Source organism: Vanellus vanellus (assembly GCF_965231255.1).
Source record: "Vanellus vanellus genome assembly, chromosome: 3".
In the NCBI taxonomy this organism is placed as follows: Eukaryota; Metazoa; Chordata; class Aves; order Charadriiformes; family Charadriidae; genus Vanellus; species Vanellus vanellus.
Window position 1 is genome coordinate 52697723 of NC_138907.1, and position 24414 is coordinate 52722136.

Sequence of the window (24414 nt, forward strand, 5' to 3'; positions counted from 1 at the left end):
GTAGCACTTGCTGATCCTTCCAAACGAGATTAATGCTATGCAATCTGTTAAATGTAAAATTGAAGTTATCGTGTGAAGATGTACACTTGGATATTGGAAACACATAGTGAATGCTTCTTTTTTATTCACTCTTTCAATTATACTGTTTTCCTCCATTCAGTACTGTGCTTAAAATGTGTGGACTTAAGTATGTAAAGATTCAGATAGATACCAAGAGAGATTTACAAAAGCACCTAGGTACCTCTTGATCCCTCTGGGAATCAGATCCTTGTGATATTTACAGAGATTATGTTTGACATGACAGTCAAGTCTTACAAAGTTTCCGTTTGTCAGACAAGTTTTTCCGTTTGTCACCTCTTACAGATGTGAGAGAAGGGGAGCTGATCCAGATGGAGCCTCCTTGCTTCAGCTTCGTTTGGCTACTTCTGAACTTTAGTAGCTTGATTTATTTCTTTTCCATTTCCATCAGCAGTTTAGGCCTCAAGTAGATTGTCTAATCTTCTGTTAAGCCAATATATATTTAACTTCCAGTAGACAAACTTAAATTCCAAGTCTTTTGAAAGTATGTATTCTTTGGAAGAGGTCTCAAATGTCTGTATAACTTCACTTGTGATCTCACAAATAACGTGCTGGTAAGAGTATCAACTTGATAGTGATGATTTAATTATTGAGTTGAAATGTCAAAAAGAAAATATGTTTCTTTTTCCCCAAAAGACAGCTCAAAATATTATGTTGATGAAATTCTGGTTTTATTCCACAGACTAAAGTCTTTTTATGCTCTGTGCAAATAAGCAAAGGTCCCTTCTGTTCTTTTGCATTAAGGAGCTGGTGGATTGGAGACTTTGTAATAGAATAAATGTGTTTAAGGGCAAAATATTTGTAGATTAGAACTTTCCAGCAAGCAAAGTTTGTCATTCTAGCATTTTTCTGAAGTTAGCTCTTCAGGCATGTAAGAGAGTAGTCGTAATCTTTGCTGTGGAGTGCAAAATGTTGCACTCACACCTATTTCCCCTTGTTTGCTTGTGGTTACAGTTGTGAGACTGAAACTTCTGCTACCTCATACATGTTGGGAGAAGGAGACTGTAACTGTTAGAAGTGAATAAAAATGAACTTATTTGAGGGAAGGTGTGGGGATTGTTGATGATGAATAGGAATTATGCTTGCAGTAAGTGTGGTGGATTTATACTGTCTTTAAAAATGAGTACTGCCTCTATAATGAATTTAAATTACACTCTACTTGTTAATGCTTCTTTTGTCAAGCACTTTCCTCTTACCAGCACATTTGATTTGCAGAGTTGATGTACTTGGTAACTTTTTTTCATTTCCAGAACAAATAGCACTGGCTTTCATAAGACTAAAGATAAAGAGGATTATTTGTTAGTTAGGAAGAAGTCTTTGGAGATACAGATGTATGCATTTTATGTGTGTATGCAAGCATACCTCTATAAATGTATGTTAAAAAAAATATGCACATAGATAGTCAGATCTTAGCATATAAAAAAGTATATTCCCCACTGATTTAACTATATATTTTGCTACTGGACCAGATAAAGTTATTTACAGTTGAGCAGTATGAGCGTTCTGGAAAGATGGGAAATGTTCAGTTCCCAGTATTTATGTATATATGTGGCTGGAACTCCTTTTTGTCATATAAGTACCCCTTTACTCTCCAAACCACAATCAAAATAAAATTCAGATTCCGCTGATTTTTTTGAAAAGTCTGACTATACAGCTTGAACAGTTCAGTTATTTCCAGAACATCTTTAAATAGAAATCAAAACCAGTAATGAGAGGTACTACAGGAGACTGTTAACACACTGCAGGACATATGTATTACACCCTGCCTGCCACAGCATTATGCATCCTACCCTTAAGAGGGTACTTTCAAGTAAAAAACTTAAATGTTGTGTAAAATATTATTGCTATATGGTATATGAATTGGTTTATTGGTATATGTACTGAAGATGTGAAATTGCAGACATCTACAACATTCATTGGTCAGCAAAACAATGTTCTCTGCCATGTTCAAACACTCCTAAAGAATCTGACAACATTGAAGTGGTCAGGTAGACTTTATGTGTTTGAAAAATCATAAAGATCCAATTTTCAGTTTTAAAAATAGTTATTTCTTTAAGCTATATAAATACTTTTGAGCTTACGCTTCTGTCAGTCATCAAAAATGCAAAGGAATAACATCTTGAGCTAAAACATTACAGTAGAAGTGGGAAATAAAGCTTTTAAGAAGGCTGGTTGTTACAATCAATACCCAAGCAGTTTAGGTGACAGGTACACACTATCTAATTGATATAAATGATTTTTTTGTTTTGTTTTATATTGGGATTTGCTAATTCCTTTCCTTCCTGCCTGTGGAGCTATTGGTGGAAGTGGTCCACTGGGGACATGTCTACCATTCATGCAAGCTCTGTGACTGATTTGGGTGTAATGAGTTTTTTTCCTGTATCATAGTTCTTGTAGTTATTCCCTTGACCATGGGCTCAAAGGCACATTCAGACTCCCTATGAAAAACAGCTTTGCCAGCTGAATGGCAGGAAGCTTATGATTTTATTTGCCAGAATTCTCTGGATGTATAAAACAGTTGCTGCAGCTCTAAAAATGATATGACTGATACAGTAGTGAATTTCTGCACTGAAGGTGTATGTCGGCAGGAGTTATGTACTGCAGATATTTTAGTGAACTCTGGCAAGACCACGCTGTAATACAACACTCCCAAACATTTCTGTTTGTGATTTTCTCTCCATCATTATCTGCTGTAGAATTATATCTGTGGGAAACCAGTTTACATGGCCGTGCTTTACTGTGTAACAAGGAATTGCTTTCCCTTGTATTATTTAATGCATTTTGGCTCTAAAGTATACCTCAGTTTCCTGCATTTATTTGTTATATGCAGTGGGGAAGAGCACAAGAGGCACAGAAAGCGTGTGTGCCCCGTGCCTGCTAAGGTTAGGACTGAACTAAAAATCCATTGTGTCGATTATCAACTACTTAGCTGCCTAGCTGGGTCTCTTCATTCTTACTGTTCTCTGTAATTTCTAATACTGCCAAGGGGAAACACATGGTTTTTATTTAATTGGTGGCTATTCTGTGATGGGAAATCTAGTATGGTTCCTCCTTTCAACATGGTGCGCTGCAGTATTAATAGCTGTTCTCTGAACATAGTACATGATCCCCGAAATTGAAGAGTAAGCCCCTTGTAGCCGCTCTAGTACAAACGCGTTGTGAGAAATTCTCGCTTTGAAAGGTGTTTTGCTCTTGTTCAGTGTTTGTCAGGTTCAACTCCAGCCATGGCTTCCCGGTGGAGGTTGGTCCGGACGCCAGCATCCTCCAGCTGAAGGAGGCGGTTGCCCAGCGACAGGGAGTTCCAGCTGACCAGCTGCGGGTGATTTTTGCAGGGAGGGAGCTCAGCAATGACTTGACACTGCAGGTAAGTCTCCCTTGGTAGCTTCGTTTCTGGACTGCTGCCAGCTACACTGCCTCTGCCTCTAATGCTGCCAATCTGACATTCATGCCTGAGATCTAATAGAATAAATAGTGCCTGGGGATTCCTTGAACTTTACTCCACACTGCTTCATTAATTCTGACCTTCTTAATTATGCATTAAAACAGCAAGCAGGAAGGATAGGAGAAGAGAGAGAATACGAAAGAGAGAGCACGAGAGAGAGCTGTGCCTAGTGAATAAATGTTTACTGACTACAGAAGCAAGCCATGCACAATTTCTGTATCTGTTCAATTTCTATCTTACTTATGCCATTTGAATCTTAATGAAGAAGGATGTGAATAAATTGCTCTAAATCAGGCTGCACAGTCATCACATTTTATAGAATTTGTAACCCAATTGTGACCCCTGGAGGATAGCTACAGGGCTGCTGCTGCTCCGTGTGCTGCTGCGCACATGCGCAGGTGAATGCACTGCTGGAGGGGTGGTTCCAGATCAGAAAGCCCACAGAACTGTACTCCAAACCACTGAACTCATTAACGTGTGAAGTTAAGAGAGGAGCAGGGAGCATGGAAGAGCAGCTATAAGTATGTACCTGAATTTCAGCTCCTGTTCTCTTCAATAAAGGCAAAGGAGTGTTCATCTGCGGTGAGCAGTAGTAAGCGTAGAAAGATAGGTTCAACTGTCTCTTCCTTGTTGTCTTTGCTACTGATACCCAGTGGTGCCACAGTTGCTTTATAAATATTTTTGTTTATTCTGCATGTGGATTCAGCAGTTCACTCGCATAGCCTGGGTATCTTAATAGCCAGGGACAGCTTAGGAACACACATTTAAGACATCTGCGGAACCTGGGGAATCCTGCTGGCCTTTTGACCGACTGCAAATACTGATTTAATGAAATTGCTGTCCTTCTTCAGTGGTATCAAAGAACTGCAGATGCAATCTGTAGTAGTGCAGGTGATTATATAAAAGATCCCTTACAGGCAGAACTATTTCAGATTAATTGGCATTCATATTTCAGAAGCATTGCTGTACCTAGAATGGCTGCTAACCTTGGGTATAGAAAGTCACTACTGTATTGATGACGTATCACTGTTTCTCCTTGAGTATGATACTTATTGCTTTGCAAAGGGTTTTGGGGAGTTTCAGTACACAAAGAAAGGTACAGAAATGCAAATTGTTGTCAGTCTCCGATGCATCACCTATGGATTGTGTTGATGCATATATTCATGGCATAAATGGCGACGTGCTTCACTTAATTATATGTGAAAGCATATGTATGAGAATGTAAGGATGAAAAAATATATAATGTGAATTGTAGAAGTTGTCAGGTACCAGTTGCTAGATTTGAGTGTCTGTTTTGTTCTGTCAGAAGCTTCTGAACCACTCTAGCATCTCCTGGGAAACTGTAGGTATTGGTGTTACTGCCATTTTATGTCATCATGAAATGGACTTTGAGCCCAGTTTTATACTCACAACCAAGTTTGTTATTGGCTACAACATACAATTTTTGCCAGGGTAAATTAATAATTGCTTTCCAAATATACAGGCCTGCCGATGACCTCATTAATTTCATTGGAATGTCAAAATTACCATGTGTAGTCAAGACTTATTATTATTTAGTAAACTGAACCTAGACTCATTGCTTTGACTCTCAACTTCTAAAGCAGATAGGAAGTTCAGAAGCTGTTTCAGATAGTATAATCCATACTTCTGTATTTAAGTGTCTTAAATATTGCAATGATTAATATCATCAGCCGTATATCAACTACATTTTTATTCTTGATACTTAATTAAATGTATTTTGCTCTGCTTCTGTGTTTGCAGTTTTTTCTGACATATATTTGTGTATGTGTATTTATTTATGGTGGAAATTTGTCCGCATAGGAAGAACAGTTCGGGGTTTGAGGTGTTTGAGTTCCTATGGTAAGCTGTTTGGGTTTTTTTGCATAAGCAGCTGAATACTAGTAAAATTTCAGTGCTAGTGAAATACTAACTGCTGGTATTTATGTTGCATCTGTAATTTCAGAGTTAAGATCACATACAAGCAAATTAACTAGCTCTTGTTTTCTAGACCTACAGATTTGCATGCAGAATAAGAAAAATACAACATAGATTTGTATTTAGCTGACACTTTTAAGTTATTTTATTTTATGGTAACGTAGAATTTCTAGTAAGACCATTTTGTCCTTCCATTTTTTGTAAATTGCTTTTGAACTTATTTACCCAAGATACTGTGGGAGTATCGGGAGGTGAGCAAGGAGAACTGGTAGTATTACAGATAATGAGATTATAGAGGACATGGGAAAAGCTGTGATAATTGCAGGAGTATGGGGCAGGGGTATAGGAAATACTCCAGGATAGCGAACTTTATTGGTTTCACAGCTCACAGAACAACTGGATTCGGCTTGACAGATACTTTAGGATCCCAGACAGCTGATACAAAACATAACTGAGAATGTGAAAGCTGCATTTGTTTTCCTGTTTGTAGACAGGAATCTTTCATGGTAGCTGACACCATGAAACAAAATGAAGCTGGAATGGACAAACATTAAAGAGAAATTATTATGAGAAAGAAAGTGCCAAGTTGAGACCTTAAATAAGTAATTTGAGATCAACAACAATAGTAAAAAGAAATTGTAGGAAGGATAGAAGTGAAATATGTGTGGAGACATTTAATTTGGTACATCAGATAAGTGTTTTGTCCTTGAAAAAAGAGAGGAAGATTCAACAGTGATTCAACTGTGCACAGGGGAGATCAGTATCTTAGCTGGTGACTAAGGGACAAGTAGTGAAATTAGAGCCATGGTAAGGAAAGATTGGTAATGACTGGATGAAGAATGAGACCTGCAAATCTGGATCTCATAAAAAGGAATTAGAGCAATAAGCTGCTTCCTGAAGGCACAGCAAATGGTGTCACTTTAAGGGTGCTAAATATTCTGAAGAATGATGAAGAGCTCCCTGCTGACTGCAGTCCACTTTGGAATGAATAGAAGTCATTAATTAATATATAACCAAAATAGGGATTATTTCAGAAGGCTGTCATGAGTATATGAGAACAGTGGTAGGATCTTCTTGTGGAAATCATAAGGGTGAATGAAGAACAGAACCATAACAGTCACCAAAGGAATAAACAGGAGGTTAGCTGCGTTATCAGACACATTGACGTGTTGTAATGAGAAATGACTGCTTACAACAATATTGTCATTGCCTCCAAGAACAGCAAAATTAGTTAACAAGCCTTCTGGAAGAAAACTATGTAATATTTATCGATACACAATTTTGCTTAATGCAAATAATTTGAAATTTACTACTGGCAACAGAAGCACTATTATATTAGTATCAGGCTTGCCCTTTCTTGGAGAACTCAAAATCTCTTTGTGTAAAGAAGCTCTCTGCAAACAGTTTGTAAGACATATTCCCTGACTTGCAGAGCTTACAGTGTAAATTAATAAGGCAGACAAATGATGTGATGGGAATCAGTAGCCTGGCTTGTTCACAGTCAGTAGCAAAACAGGGATAGAATTAAGTCTTTTGTTTCCCAATCCAGTACCATTTCTTTTTGACAGTGTTTCTTCTGTGAGGTAATGTAGAAAATACTGTTCTTTGAAATGGAAAAAGAAGAAGGATTTGATTAGTAGCAGGACTTGTTAGTTTTAGTGCGGTGCTCCACTGAGACAGCTTCTAAATCAGAGTTAGCTTGCATTTGACCAGAGCCTAGACTCGAGGTGTGGAGCAGAGGCTTCACATGAATTTGACTTTGACTGCATCCATCCATATAGGTGTGTCCCGATCCAGTGTCGGGAAGGTTTCGTTATAATCCCAAAGACAAGATTAAGACACTGAAATCAGTCAAATGTCATACGACCTTTTACTTAATTCTTTTAACAAAACCGAGAAAGAATGGTAAAAAGGGAGGGGAAGGGAAGGCAAAGGGGAAAGGAAAGTGGGGTAAGGAAGGAAACAAAGAAAGAGGGAGAAAGTTTGCTACTGCCACCCTGAGTCCAACGGTTTTCTGCTGAGTCTGGGGTCCAGGGATGCGCGCAGCAGGGAGACGAGTAGAACAAAGAGAGCAGAGAAGCCCGCCAAAAGCCTTATATAGAGATCTTGCTCATGCGCAGATCGACTGGAAGCGCTGGTCCCCTACAAGCCTCTTCCTGCTCTTTTCGTGCCTTTAGTCCCTGTGCAGGTGCACAAGGTCATCCACTTCCAAAACTGTGAAGAAGATGGTCCTCCCGGAAGATGGCGGCAATGTCAAGACAAAATCGCATTTGGTATTGGTTCTCTACAAGGTGCTCTCCTAAAATTATTTATACATACATTCAAGAAACAAACAAATGTGATTAGAAGTATTGTTGAGCACTGGTGTGTGACCTGATGAGCATAACTGAAAATGAGTAAAAAGAAATGGCATAACAGGAATAGCACCATAGATGATCAGAGGAGGGAAAAGAGAAGTGGTAAGGGAGAAATGGTGCCATAAGTAATGTTAGCGTGCTGCCATTTGACAGTGGTTTGGAAGGAGTATGCTTCGTTGTGGAAGAGTTTCTGAATAGTAAACATTAGAGGTCAATCCAGAGGGCACCTGGTTCTACGGAAAGCACTCTCCAGTGCTATTGGGTGAAAAGCTCAAGGATAGAGAGAGCACCTTATGACAACAGATCCCAGTTTATACCTTGTACAGTTTAAATATTTATGAAAACAGAGTATCATTAATACCATTGTTCCCAGTGAACAACTTTTTTAGCAGAAACAGGTACTTGAACAACAGAACATGGCATTTTATTGAAGAAGGACCTTGTCTACTTAAATGTATGGCAACTTTCTTACTCTCTAAGCACATCTCAGTAAAATAGAGCTTCCAGCAGTTCTTGTATTTTCCCTGTTTCAGTTTACTGAAGGTACAAAGGAGAAACCAGGTGACACAGTACGAAAGGTGTCCCTAACCAGCAAAAAAACCCCAACTTTCCTTAGAAACCTGTGAACACAAAGATTACAATGGGTCTTTTGACATACGCAACAACTAGTGCCTTTTGTTACAACCTACAGTTTTGTGTATGGGATAGCAAATCACTCACAGGAGCATCTTTAATGTTCAGCAGTTTTGTGGTTTACAGAATGCAGTTGAGCCAACATTTGCATATGTAAACCCTGTTTGGAGAGATTTGCTCAGAGATATCCTGACTGAATCAATCATCCTACGTGAAATTCAAAGAAAGAAAAATATTTTGTGTGTGTACTTAAATCAGTATTTTGGGTCAATATTTGATCGACCTGTGGATCTTTTCTTACTTGTAAAGCTGGAAGAGATGTGTATTGTACTTCTACAAAACAGAAAAAACTAGCTGAAGAATACTTAGGTATATTACAGTAATAAAGGAAATCTAGAGGTGCCATCTGTGTTGCCAGGTGATATGGACTTGGCTAAATGAGTGGAAAACAGTACCACTCACTCTTGCTTCTTTTGAAGGCTGTAGACTCACCGTATGTGACAACAGAGACTCTACATGTTGAATAAGTATTTCAAAGACTTGTGATGGGCCTCATGGTATTATATGCCCATAATGAATGTGGAAAGTACCATGTAACCATATTTAGTATGAACTTAAGTCAGGGCCAGCTCAGGTCTACAGGTTTTCCATATCTGTTTAAGAGGCTACATTGCTCGTTAATTGTTCTGGCAGATCAAGATCTAAATGCGTTAATAAATTATGCCTTCGAGCCCAGTAACACGTTTCCATTCTGCTTTTAAATGCATCACTGTTCTATTCTTTTTATGCTGTTTTTCCTGGAAGCAGAAGACTATGAAAAAGATTTAACTATAGCTAAATAAGGGATAAATTATCTTCTAGTAGTTTGGTAACTCCAGAAAGTGAATGGGCTATATTTGAGGGGGCTGCAGCATCTAGGATGGCCTTGAACTTTGCTGGTATCTTCTGGATCGTTCTGACATTTATGTGTTTTAGTGGTGTGCTGATGGTTGAGGAGGAAGTGCGACAGGGTTTTCTTTGCAAACTTTCTGTGGTATGCACTCTCTACAAATTTGTATTTAATTTCTAGAAGTATCTGGGTTTTGGTACGTAGATTAATTTTGTGTTGTCCGCTAAATCTGGTTCACGGCTCCCTGGAATAGGGTTGCTGGTGCCAGTATTATGATAGGAATCTTACTGACTCATAATATTTCTGAATGACCTGTGTTGCCTTTTTAGAATCATTTCCAAATTTCTAAATGTGAGTTTCTTCTGTTTTCCACTTTGCTGACAGTTTCTCTAAGTTGGGAGTCTATTGAATTAGTTTCCATTCCATCTATGGTTGTTATTACTTTCTCATATTTGAGAACATGTTCAGGCAGCAGATGAATTTTTTTTTTTTTTAAAATCATTTCTCTTAGGCCGTTAAAATTCACTACATTGATGCCATTAAGTGAATTTTACAAAATCCATTTCTGAAAGAGCAGTTGCTTTGCGTGGGACTGATAGAGAAACCACAATAGTATTTGCACAAAATAGAGTATGTTGATAAGAAACTCCTCTGGCAAACCACCGTAGTTATTCTCAAGACATATATAGTGTTTCAGAATGAAATTATCTTGAAAATTGCACTAATATTAGATGTGCTTTTGTTTTCTACCTGAATTCTTGCATTAGACAGGCACTTGTTGAATTTTTGTCCCTTGTCATGAGTATAATCCAATTCATATGTTTACGATTCTGTCCATTTTTTGATTCGGATCCTGCTTTAGGTTGCAGGAAGGAAAATGTGTAAGAAAAAACTTCAAAAAGTTCTAGTTGTTCAAGTGGTGGCAGTGAGTAATAACCCTTATGAGTTTGTAAATCATGTCAGTAAAAGAAAGGTCAGCCCGTGTCTTTCATTCATCACCTTTCTAAAATGCTCTGGTGAAATTAACATATTGCACAACATTACCAAAACCTAATTGAATTAGAAGAAGTTCAAGGGTAAGAGGGATATTTCCTTCCTTCTTCCTCCCTTTTTGCCAAAAGAAAAACATGGTATTAAGTACTCCAGTAGACTACATTTATAAGGAAGGATCCATAGAGACTATATATTTTCTAATTCATAACTAAAATAGAACAATCACTAACAAATATTTGTATTGTGTTAAAAACCAAGCAAAAATAGGCTTTATTTAACACTTTACATAATGAAAATACTGGAATAAGAAATGGGAAATTGAGGCAGAGTATCTGTGGGTTGTTTTTTAACATTGAGAATTTTGTGTCTGAAAAATAAAATCATAAAGGAAGAGAAGAAAACTTCAGTGTTGGAAATATATGTTAAAATAGCAGGTAGTATACAAAATATGCCTCCTCAATAGAAAGATGGAATGTAGTCCCTTGCCATTATAATTTCTTTGCTTTAGTCTTATTTTACTTATTTAAGTTTTTACAGCTCTGTTCATCTGAAATGTCATCTCTAATATGTTCGTATTTGTAATTATCAAGGTCACACAGCTATTTAGTAAACCATTCTGGGTTTCCTTCTTTTATTTTTGTTTTTCAAGCTTTCTCACTCATTTTAATGAAAATGTGGGAGGGAATCTTAAATGCTTCATATCTGATTACAGTTTTCATCACAGATGAACCTCCGTACTCTAGGAGACGCAGAGTTATTCCTGTTAGGAGCAGCGTTGATGGGGTGGGGGCTGAGGTGGAAAGAAGAAATCAAAAGAACAGTTGTTCATTATGACAGCAAAAGCCCCATGAAAGGAAATAACATTGGTCCTCCTAAAAAAAAAAAATAACACCAACACATGCTTAAAGAGAAAGAAGACAATTATATGGGGAGTTATTGAGGCAAAAGTAGGTATATAATTCCTTATATGTTATTTCTTTGGAGCAACCCTCGATGAATTTAAAATTCCTAGAAGCTTTCTTATGACCTCTAAAAGCTTGTTGAAGAAATGAATGTGAATTGTTAAAAAGCAAAAATTGGTAATGAACTGAGCAACAAAGCAATACAATTTTCTCTCCTCATTTATACCAAATAAAGCAGCAAAAGTACCTGTTCCACAAAAGAAATAATTTTCACTTTCTTCATATACAGAACAGGTTGTCAGTTCATTTTTTGGGGGTAAAACATTGGCTCCATTGATTTAGTGAAAGTGATGCCATTGACTTTCTATGAGCCATCATTCTCCCTTTCATTCTCTCTCCCTCTCATTTTCTCTCTCACTCATTCTCTCCCTCTTCTCTCTCTCATTTTCTCTTTCACACACACGCACAAAATCCTTACTGTCCTGGGGAAGCTCCTCAGTTAGTATGAAATGCTGTACCTCCTGTCCATAGAAGTACAGATGTTACTCCCATTCCTGCTGAGTCCAGTTTCCAGTGCTGTTCCTGAATGAACTGATCAGTGTTTTACTCACTTGTACTACTTTTCTTATTATGTTTCCTACAATTTAAGTCACTTTTCCTGCTTCCATTCCTGCATCTCTCAATCAATTCCAGTTCTTTGCAATCCTGTTTCCATCTGGTATCTGTTGCCCATTAAACCAGCTTAGGAAACTAACTGTTCTTTCTAATCTTTCCCTTTCCCAGCCTATCAAATAAAGGGGGGAGAGAATGAGAAAACTAAGTTACCTTGCAGATCTGCTCTACCTGCCAATGAGTTGACACTTTCTTCTACTTAGGGTTTCTGTCTCTCATTGGATGATATGCTGTTGTATTAACTGTTAACCTCCTTGTTTTCTGATCTTCTTGTACCTATCTAAGAAGCTGACAGATCTGCAGGAGGATATAGAGCTACAGGATAATCTGCAGGTAGCGGAGGGGGCCTTGTGGGAAATGTGGGGAGGGTTGTCTCATCTCAGACAGCTGTGTTCCTGGCAGGAAAACAGCCAGGCCCTATTGTGACATACTGGACTTTATGCATATCTTCATATCTCTTTGTCTATATATGTGTGATAAATGTATAAAAAAGGTTATCACCTTATTTTAGGTAATTTTCAAAAGGTATGTAAATGTTGGCAATATTTTGGTTGGTGAGGTTACACTTCTCTTGGAGACACATGTACATGACAACAGAGTTGCTAGTTTTATGGTAGAATTAAAATAAAAAAAGATACAATAATGAAACATCTTTAAACTTCAAAAACATTTCTAATACAGTTTTTCGCTATTAACTAGTTGACATAAACCAGCATGATGGAAACATATAAAAGTTTTATTGTCATATATTTGGTATGCGTGATATACCAGAGCTCTGACTTCATGATTTGTTTCTTATGCAGCTCATCCCAAATTATCCTATAAAATATTTTTACTGTACTACCTTAACATCTTTAACATATTAATCTATTCATTTGTATCTTTCAGAGTATGTAGCATATTGTCAGTACAAAACAGATAAATGTATGCAAGTATGTTTAAGTACAGAAAATAATAGCTACTTTCCTCTTTAACCAACATCATATAACCTCTGTTCCTGCATTATTTTTGTTATCCTAGACAGTGATTTGGGGTCTTTGTTTACCATTTAACTTATAGCAGTGTGTTTATTACTTCAGCTTAAGCACACATAATTTAAAGTGCCTGAGCTTCAGGAAAGGAAGAATCAATACAATTTTAAAACATCTTAACATTTCTACTGTCAGAATTTTATAACAGAAATGTCTCAATGACAGTAGATGACAATAAATAAATTAAAATGATCAATTGGATATATATCACTGGAAACCTTATTCTTTGTGAAAGTGTTCCCTTTTTTCTTTATTAATAGTGAAAACTGTAGAAACTGTAGTGCCTTTCTTCTGAATGTACTAAGATGCTCAGCTTTCTAATACTGGAATTTTTATGTAATATTGTATGTAAGTTTTATTTCTGGGCAGCAAGTAGTAGTGGAAACTTCTGTAAGTTTTCTCAAAACAATTTTATAAATTTTTGTGCTGTCATAGGAAGGTTTTCAGTACATTCTGCTGTGACAAACACAGGAAGAGAGGAAGTGGTGCAACAAAGCAGTGGAATAAGAAGGGGAAGAAAATATATATGTAGAAATATATGCTGTGCTGATGTAAACATTTCAAGACTGAGTATCAGAAGGCTAGAAGGATTGTGCAAATTTCAGATAATAAAGTTTCAGGTGGACCTGAAAGGTTCAACAGAGAGAGTTATGCTTAATTATATGGCATTTACTAAATGTGAGGGACATTAGATGAGCAACTGAAGAAAATCTATTATACGGCAGGATTCATGAAACATCTGAGGTTGTCCTACCGGGTAGGAAAGCAAGAGGTAAGGTGAGGGTTAAGATATATTAGAGATGACTGCAAAAGGAAGGAAAGCTAAGGAATTGGATTGCAAAAGCACATGAATTGACAGCAACCACTGGTAAGCTGACATTTAACAAATATCCAGTAACTATTGGAATTGGAAATTTTCAATGTGTTAATATAATTTGCAATGTAGGGCTACTTGGGGAGAATATAAAGAACTCCATTCAAGGCCTGACACCTGAAATAGCAGAGATGAATATGTTACCGCCTTCAAAAGAGGTGTGATCCCATGCAGAAATCTACCTTACTAGCAGACCCACTTAGTGGGTTACCAGACCCAAGTGATTTCTTAAGCATATGATCAGTTAAGATTAAAGACTTGTCCCTTGAAAAATAGTGATATTTTTTAAAAATTAAAAAGATTAGAACTTTATTCGGTACATTTTTAAAGAAGAGAAAAAAAAATCCAAACTGAAGAGCAGTAATCCATTCAAGTCTATCATCTGAGAAACTGATTTAGGAAATACTCCAGCTCATTTACCTGACTTGAGCTAGACTGTGAATGCATTACCTACAATAAATTGAAACAAAATACTAAACTTAAACTTGCTCAGCATACTCAGTATTACCATTTATAATGAAGGCAGATACTGAAGATAGATACTGAAGGCAGATACTTCAGGCAACTGAAGAATTATGCAGTGCAGAATTGCACTCAATTCTAAGTACTTTATAGGAAACAAGATGTGGGGAGGTTGAACCCGTAACTGTTGATTTGGTGGGATATATTTTCAACCAGAAATGTTGCCCATGTAAGCGCTACTCAGCCAGGTAAGCATTTAGCCTTATTATAAATTAGAGCTATGAGTTCTAATTCAGATTTCAGAAGAGTGGAGAAACTGGATACACATAACTGTATTAGTACCTACAGTATATGCCTGAAATGATTTGTGCACTTGCTTTTCAGAGGACCATTCTGTAAATGCCATCCTTTATCACTGCAGAAGTAATAAAGGCAGCATCCCCAGAAGTGTTCATTCCGATGGAATTCATTGCTGATCTCATCTATTTAAGTGAATGCAAATTAAAGCTTTCTCTCCTGTTTCTCTGAAGGATTGATGCATTTCTGACTGGTGAGCACTGCACAGTGTCAGTCTCCAGAAACGAATGGAGGAAGATTGACATAGAATGGGTTCATACCTCAAGTAGCCACAGGATTTAATCTCCTTGTGTCTCTGGGTGTATGTGTGTCACTCATAAAGTAGTCTGTGAATTACTTATCTCCTGACATAATTCAAATCTCTCAGAAATGTTATTTTTCTGTTAAAAAGAAGAATTGGCTTTGCAAGGCCCTGTGGACTATAGAAGACATTGAAAAAAATGCTATCAATAAATAAATGAAATACAAAACTGGAGAGAGAGTTAACTTTGTTCACATTTACAGAAAATTTCATATGTACTCGTTTCACTGCATTAGGAGACATGCTAGTCCACTGTAAGGTAATTTAGTGTGGTGTATTTTGTATTTATAGTTAAAGCTAAAAAGTTAACTTTTCTAGCAGCAGAGAACAGTAATAGCCCTGCAGGATATACACTGGCTCACAGTAAGGCCGATATCTGCAGTTTTAAAGTTGCACTGTACTGGAGACTCTCGGTGAACACTGGGGTTTCTGGTGCTGCTTACACGAGAGAAGTTGCATTAGAGTTTAGAAAAGAGCAGATTTGAGAGAGAAATAACCTTTCCTAAAATGAAAGAAAGATTAGACTTACTTTTGAGGCTTGTTTTGTCATTGCTCACTTTGAAATCTCTTTGTGGTAGCTTTGTTCAGTCCTTTTTAAAATGGCATTGGCGTGCTGACATTTCAAAAGGTGCATAACAGGAATGGCATGTGAGGTCTAGTTCCTGAAGATTGTGTGTCATGTCCTGACTTCATTACACTACAGGGAGGAGGCTGAAGTATGTATTTTAATGTTCCTATAATCCTCATAGAAATCCTCATAGTTATGTAACTTTTTGTTGTTTTGAAGAAAATTAATTCCATTTTATTGAGTAAAATGGAATTTAAAGAGTTTACTTATTTGGCTGTGTCAGGCTGGTAAGTTTCCTGTGTAAATTAGGAAAGCCTTGTGATATGCACTTATATTTCGGATATAAATTTATTTATACTAATTAATTTTTATCCTTTTTTTCACTGTAATAGTAGTTACATCCATGTGATTTGATTATATCAGGATGTGTTAATTCATTTCCAGTCTTTCATCCTGGAAAGTGAGCTGCAGGGTTTGAGCTGCAATAAGCACTACAACCTGCTGTTATGAGTCCAAATAATCAGTAACAGTACAATCTGACAATATTGCTGCCTTTGTATTTTAGCCTACTGTTATATAGACTATGTTTGGGGTTCGTTCTTGTGTTGTTAAGATACATTGACTCTTTATGGACACCCTGCTTATTCATTTCTCATTCAGACATTTTTTGGTTTTTTTGTTCATCTCAAATGTGTTTGCTGTAGTCAGGATTTAATCCAGCGCAGAGTTCAGGTTGATGATCTGAAGTCTCTCAGACCAGCCTTCTGGAGACTTCCTACCCTGGGCCTGAATGAGTATGGATCAAACTTGCATTCTTTTTATCAAACTTTCATTTAGATTTGTGGGCTTTGGTGTTGTTGTTTTTTCTATACTTTACCTCTTCTGCAATTTATTACACTTTTATGTAAGGTAGGTCAAATGCTGTGTGTAAAGCAATGTTTGTGTTTTAAACTGAATGGTCTTCAGAAGAACCAAGGTGCTATGTTCGTCCCTCCTGCCTACAGCAGTCTTCCTTTTTAGTTCAGTGGGAAGATGTGTATTTTATCATGCATTATGTCAGTGGATAATACCTAAAGCTTACCCTCAGTTTATTTTCAGCTGTTAGTTTTGAAACAGTAAAACAACAACTGGAAAGTGAAAGCATATGTTAATGATGACCACATATGTTAAAATGCCCGCTTTAGACAGTAAAGCTGGACAGATAATACTGCCAAAGGTTGAATCTTTGTATGCCCTTGAATTTCTTACTACAGAGCTAATTACCAAAGTCCTCTGACAACTTAATTTTGATTAATCTGTATGATTAGGATATTTTGGAGGTTGAAAGAAATAGATCACAGAGTTAATTGAACTTCATGAAAAAGAAGCTCAAACTCATAGGACCTCCTGATTCAGTTTGGTATAGAGCAGTCAATCACTGTACCAAAAATTTCATTGGCATCTCTAGCACTCAGCGCTACACAGGGGACCACTGCTGATTTCCTGCTGTCTCTCAGGACTGTCCTGCTGATGCAGAACATGATAGCTCAGGACAGTCAGAAACGGGAGTGCAGAGATCTAGTTCATGCTCTGCGTGTTTGGGAGCCAAAACACTCCACTAGCAGAACATATAAATGGGATATAAAGCGGCAATGTATATAGTAATAAAGCTTCTTCCCATTTTCTACCCAAGGACAGGTATGTAGGTCAGGTGTTTTAACTTGCATAAGGAGTGCACTTGTTTTTATTCATTCTGCGGTGTAGTCCTGGAGGGCATGAAAATGGACTTTTTCAAAATTATGTATATGTTTGTCCAGACAGTATGTAGAACATAATTTTCTGAGCATTGTAGTGTGTAGTTGTTCATTTGCATTTTAAGTTTTAAGGCAATTTACCAAATTTCATTACCATGAGCAATTTTTACATCCTATATAGCCTGCGCTTGTATGTACAATATATATATGAATTTCTAGTCTTTCTAGCTCCCAGTAGAAAGTTAGCCCCAAACCCACTGTTTCATTTTCCTTGTTGTACGTATTTAGAAGATATGTGGGGGAACTCTCATTGCAAGTTACTAATTTTTACTGGTGGTTTTATTCACAGTAATTATCTTAACTGCATCTCTTACATATTTTTCAAATTTTGAGTAATTTGGGGGTATGTATCGATGTTGTCAAAATACTTTCCAAAATGGTTGAAAACGCACTCAAATTTTTGTTAGAGAGTTCCTGTACAACTGAAAAAGAGATTGGGAAGGCACATGCATGACTTCTGTTGAATGCTTGGGGTCACATTAACTATAGAAAAAAAAATAATATGGGGAGAAATTGCTGCCCTGTTTATGAATGATTTCTGCTTGCAGACTTTGAAGGAGGGAGTAAACAATAATAATTAACAAGTTTAAGCAAAAATGTAAAAAGAACTTAATACTCTAAGTTTATTGGCAAGTCCGACATATGAGATGCCTTTGCAACACCAAAAAATATGAATTAAGAACTGCTTTCAGTCAGCATTCTTTAAGATAACTATTTTCCTCTGGTCTTAATAGGAGTATAAATATAAGAAAAAAAAAGTAGGACGGACATTTCATATTATTATTAATAACATATTCCAGTTTTCTTTTAAGGCTTCTTATGTGTTAGAGCTTCTAATAAAATCAAGCTTAGTTGTTTCAATTTGGATTCTTTTCATGTTTCAGAAACTAATGGTGTTCAAATTGTAGATGAGCAGGACAAACAAAGCTTTTAGATAAGAGTTACACTGCTTGAAATTGGAAGCAATCATTTCCCCATCCTTCCCTTTTACGCTGATTTTCAATTGCTAACAGTTTTCAAGACGAGAAGACATGGAATCAAGCTTTAGAATATAATACCCCATCTTATTCTAAGGTTTGTCGCACAGCTGAGCACCAAATGAACGAAATCTCTGTATTCTCCTGACTTAAGTAGCATGGAATTATCTGGGAACAGCTGTATTTACTCAAATATTTCTATGAAATATGGTTTTAACAGAACAAAGCAATTGTTCAAAGTAAATGTAGCCAGACACAGAATAATTTGGGAATAGCTGGAATTCTAAGTGCTTAACACCTGAGCCATCAGGCAGCTCGCATTTCTGTCAGACCAAAACAGCAGCAGAAGCTCATCATGGCACAGTGGCATCTCTTTCCCTTGTCTGGAAAGCCTACGAACCTCTAATAGCTGTACCTTATGGAGATAATTGCTGCTAGAGGTGCAGAGAGGAAAAAACCTCAAACCAAGTCCCGATTTATCCTATTTTTGGTGAAAGAGTGAATTGCCTTTGCAATGTGAAGTATGTAATAGCTGATGGTATATTTTGCGTCCTAACTACAACCATAAAATTCAAAATAAATTTTAATTTAATGAATTTTAAATAGCTTTAAATAGACTTAATCGGGCAAAAATGTATGTGTATTTAGTCTTTTTTTTCCAAATAAGACTCCAAATCAGTTGACATTTTCTGGACATAAAAAAATGTTCTTTTAGCCGATTTCAGGGTACTACAACCTAATAATATTTTAGCATGTTTTGCTGCAAATTTCTAATGCATAAGAACACAGACTTGGTAAATGCCAGGAAAAGACTAGTTCAGAAAATAGTGAAATTTATGAAATATAAATGAAATCTGTATGTCTTTATTGTGTGTGTGTGTGTGTGTATATATCATTTGTTGCTGCGTGTTTGTTGCTATCTTTTTCCTGAATTAATAAACACCAGCTAAATCGCTAGCCTGAGTCACTTTTCCATAATCCAACCACCCTCCACGCACAGAAATTCTTCAATTGCTCATACTACTTCTCGTCTTCATTTTCAGTATATGTTACTTTTCAGGTAGTTACTAATTCATTGAAGTTGTTAATTTCAGACAAATATTATCGCAACTCCAATTGGCAAAATATTTGCATAGTTTACACTATTTGTTTTACTTCTGCAACTTCTGGAGATGCTATGCTGGAAGTTTGGTTTGACTTTTTTACCTCAGTTCATTGACAGGAGCTCATGAAGAGCCTACAGACTTTAGGAAGCCTTTGAAGAAAGTATAAAATCATCTGGGTACCAGTGAGAGCTATTGTAATATTATGTTCTGAGGCAATATATATACCATAGGTTTTATCTGCATGTCATTTTTTTCAGATAAAGGTATGTTATTCCTTGTGTCATCTTTACCGTTTCTCTTCAGGTTAGGAAACAGGAACTTTCATGTCAAAATACTAAAGTGCCTTTTTGGAAACAGATGAAAAGTCTTGCTCATCCCTTCTCAAAATGTTTGGGGTTTTTTAATAAAATATCACCCAGTCACTGAACACATCTGGTATTGTCTCCATTGGGTATATCTCTGCAGAAAGAAAAAATGTCATATTTTTTAAATCCTGCTGCCACACTTGGGCAGTTAAGCATATCGAGGAAAGAAATATGTACTTAGATATTAATTTATACTTGGATGTGATTTTAAATCAATAGAATTCAGCAGGTAGCCATTACTGCCACATGCTAAGTGAATAGTCTTCTTCCAGTATAAGAAAGTATTGTTTTGGTTTTGCTTGCCTCACGTTTGAGATGGTTGAAACTAAACGATAAAACCTTAGGAGCTTGAATAAAAAGATCCATGTGGGAATTTGACTTGCTGTGACCTTATTTGGTAGAATTTTTCTGGGTAGATAAATGCTTAGATGGTATTATCAAAATTTGAATCCTTAGAGCAAAATACCAAAGCTCAGGATCTGGCGGAAGGACCAAACTAAGCCTTGAATTGAAAGTGATAGGGAAGATGGAAGATAACTGAAATCCACACTCCTTTCTGTGATCCTATTCAGGCTCTATTTCTTTGTTAAAACCAAGCGGGAAAAAAAAAAAAAAAAGAAATACTATTCTGCAGCATTTTTAAGAAGGTCACAGTAGATGTCTGCTTATATCAGACACTTACATGGCATACAGTGATTGCTCTTAAGGTATGACCTTGGCTAATTAAAAATAACTGCACAAGGATTTTATTTTGGTACTCATTTACAGAGAGCATTGTTCTCTTCCTAGAGCATTAAAATCTAACCTCCCAAATATAACTTTTCTTCAGTGCTTGTTCCCTTTTCATTTAATAGAATAACCACAGCAATCAAAAAAGGAACAAATTAATTTTTACCACTCCAGACACTGTGTTTTCTTTCAAAACAAACATGAGCACACATGTGCATGCACTCTGCTTCATTGAAAAGAAATGTTCTTCAGCCTTCAATCACTAAGCCCAGCAAGGCAAAAAACATGAGTTAAGTTTTTAGTAAGCTAAGAAGTGTTCTTGTTCTTTTAAGTAGATAACTAAATGCAAGAGCTAAAAATAGATTAAGATGATTTTACTGGGGCTATACTGGAGGCACTTAGGCCCACTTTGGTAGCATTAGCTCTTAGAAATTCCCCCACTACGCTCTGGTCTCTGGAGCTTGTGTTGCTTCTTTTCTCTGGGCCCCCATTCCCCAGGCTTGCCTCAGCAGATGGTTTCATTCTCCTATCCCTCTTCCCACTTGAACCTGGTCAGTCCTAAAACAGTTACTTGCTGTTCTTACGGCCTTAACTGTTCTCCTTGTCCCTACAGTATGTGGATTTCTGGCAAATATTTTTCCAGTAAGTCACAATAAATGTGTTTATTTTAAGTAATTATGAAGTTACATACTTTTTGGTTCTGCATAAATGATCCCTCATTAGACAATCATTAGAAAGTATACACAAAAAAATGTATTTTTTCTAAGTGCTAAATGTCCTTCTGTAACAGTGTTGGCTATTGTCTGTATCGCATAATGCTGTTGTTATTTAATCGGTGATTTCTAATAGCAGGCATTAACACTGATTAGTATCAATTACTTCTTAGTTATTAGCAAATGTCAGGGAATAGAAATGTATTCCTTGGTGTTCCCCAGTAAAATGAATTCTAATGCATGCAGAAAAACTATTATACAAAGCATTTAGATTTTCTGAATATATTTTAAGCAAAAAGTCTTTTGACGGTATATCTGCTTATTTTCATAATGACTTTCCTCTTTCGTGCAAGATTCTGGCATTACATATCAAATTCTACAGTTTAGCAGACACTCATTGTCTCACAGGTCAGCACACACATATCTTGCTGCTTTCAAGGACTAGCACTCCTTGTTTACGGTGTGACTCCAATATGCAGTGTATGTCACTTGGCATCTTCACATGTTGAGAACATAGAGCAGCATCCTGCTTTTTCCAGATCCATTAGGACCTTCTCAGCAAACAAACAGCTTAATGGTGTCTACAGCTACCAGCTGAGTATCCTATGTTAGGTGAGAGTAAAGAGACAACTGTGTCCTGTGCCCAAGATGGTACAGCTATGAGCTGTGGGAAGCCTGCAAATCAATAAAAATTCAGCTTCAGAAACAAGGGATGAAGAAATAGCCACTGGAAAATTGCCACAGACTACTTTCCAGACTATTCTAACTCAAACTGTTCTCATTTGTTCTCCACCTTTATTCCATAACTACAAATTCAGAGTATTCCACGTAGAATTCAACTCTTTCCTTGAGCCAAAGAGAGCAAAGTTGCACATGATCAAGTTTGTGCGTTGCAAGAGTCCTCCCTGGATTTTAAGTACAGACATTGATAATGCAGTGTTGTGTTTCTTTGACAATTGTCTGACATGAATTTAAATTTGAAAAGGAAATTTCATTGCCTGCAAAACTGTTCAAAAAATATCCATGTTTTTTTTTTCCATTAATAAGTATGCTAGGAGATAGGATGATATTCAATCCACTTGCTGAGCCACCTATTTGACAATATTATCTAGGTTAAATGAAGTTTCTTCTCAACTCTACAATATTTGTTTTCTTAAATTAATATTTCTTCTGTAAGTATTATTTCATTATTTTAGGATATTATTGTATGATTTTATGAATTATGGAGATGGTATTTTGTTTCACTTTACTGAGTGCTTAAGTTCCCAGTAGCTGACTTTTTCTTGTTCTTTCATTAAGATAATCATACCATTTTTAACATGCTTCCAAGCTGTTGTAGCACATAACACAAATTCCGTTCTCTATCACACTTATCTATTATCAATTCCATTATTTATCAATTCCATGATCTATCTATTCTATGTTATTGCATTGATGGGCCTGTGATTACTGCTTTTTCTTATTACAAGAGAGACATGAATGTGATTCTTGTTCCTGTCTTGTTTTCTGAAGTAATAAATTCCTGGAACGCTGCACAATTAGAAGCATTAACACTGGTGAGAATAAGAGAGAGAAGACCTTTTCCTCACTCCCTCCTGATGCTGTAGCCTCTTAGGAAGCCACACTAATGAATTCCTAGAAATAGGATTCCATATTCACCATCTTCAAGGAAAAAAAGTTCATTTAGGATGTAAACTGATAAAAGCAGTCCATAGTGAAAGGTCACTCTAGACTTTCCACATGGCTAGAAATTGCAGCGTGATGGCAAGCCTCCTGGGACTGTAGTCCTCCTCCTTTATTAATGAGGAATCCATTTTCTGCCTGCTATTTTCCCATGCAAATTAGCTGGCCCCATCATCTGTTGTCTGGGATATTTCAGACATAAATTGTCTTTAAAACTCTCCCTTACCACTAGCATTTACCTGCACTGTCCATGCAGGCTTTATGAGCTATTTCAACACACAATTTAAACCCCTTTTCTTCATTAACAAACTCCGTAAACCGACAGCCTTTTGAGGATCAACTCCTGAATTGCTATCTAAAACAGCAATCGTCCAATTAAATAGGGCTCAGTATGGTTATTCTGCCCAGCTTTCATTCATCAGCTATCTCCTGCCCTGCCTCTTTCCGAGAGTCTTTCTCATGAGAGCCTGCTTCGTTGGCAGGTCCTCATATGAGTAGCTCCTAAAGAGGTGCTACACAACAGCTACTGCTGAGAGAAGGAATGATGATTAGAGCCCCATTAAAAAATGAGTGTTGTTTTTTTGAAGTTTGGAAGTTTACAGATGGTGGCCCTGTGCATCAGGAAGACCCCTGCCTGAGAAGGAAGAGTGGTTTGTGCTCCAGACATGTAAAAGGCTCAGTTCTGAAACAGACAGCAGATACACCATATCTATGTAGCGTATGCTAAAGATGTGGAATTCATTGGACCTCTCTTGGATGAATCTGTCAAAGTGGTGATCTGAACAAGAGATTTTTTAATCAGTATAGATTTAGCTGTAGCATTCAGCTTGAGTTATTTTGAACTACTGGATCATTAATGGCAGGCTGCAATGTCACTCTAGGCGTCACTTTCCAGGACTCATGTAATTTTGCCTTGACACCAACAGGAGGAGTCAGTTTTCTGTTTCACTTCTCCTGTTAAATGTATTTTGAGTTCCATAGAGATTTTGATAAACCTGTTTCCTCAAGCAATTCCTCTGCTAGTGGTCTACACTGTGTAAAGAAAGGTGTTTGAGTAATTATGCTACTGACAGCTGACCAAGATGTTTTTGGTATCTAGATCCCTACTTCTTCATGTTAAAAAGCTAAAAGGCCACCTTCTTCACTGAGCCTCTGTTTTCCTTTTACAGTGCAGGAGTTGAAGGGCTTTAGTGACTAGACTACTCTTGCCAGTCCACAATCAGGAGAGGCATGATTAATAGCAGGGACATTTCCACTATGGAAATCCAGATTTTCAGTCTAGTGTGTGTCTCCATCAGTCTCCTCCTTTCTTATAGCTTTGCTATTCTGCATAGCTTATCATGGTGGCAGCTTCACCCCTTCTCACAAAGTATGTTAGCAGCTGTATCTAGATACCTCCTATACATGGACAATTTATTATTTTTCCACCCTGAGATCCTGTAAGGATTTGTTTGGAGGCTCCTCTTCTGTGCATGACTTCCTTTGGCCCTGGTAATACAAGACCCAGTTCTGCTGTGGGACATTAATCTAATCCTTACATCATTGATGTAGCAG

At 37.0% G+C, this 24414-nt stretch overlaps 1 protein-coding gene across 1 annotated transcript in view; it reads left to right on the top strand.

The window, feature by feature from the left end:
* PRKN (parkin RBR E3 ubiquitin protein ligase) overlaps positions 1 to 24414 on the top strand; it is a gene marked incomplete at its 5' end in the record, with an annotated part of 803812 nt that overhangs the window by 158191 nt on the left and 621207 nt on the right. The window contains 1 exon segment of the mRNA XM_082480710.1: positions 3279 to 3442. Within this exon segment, the coding sequence (XP_082336836.1) occupies positions 3279 to 3442 (164 nt within the window).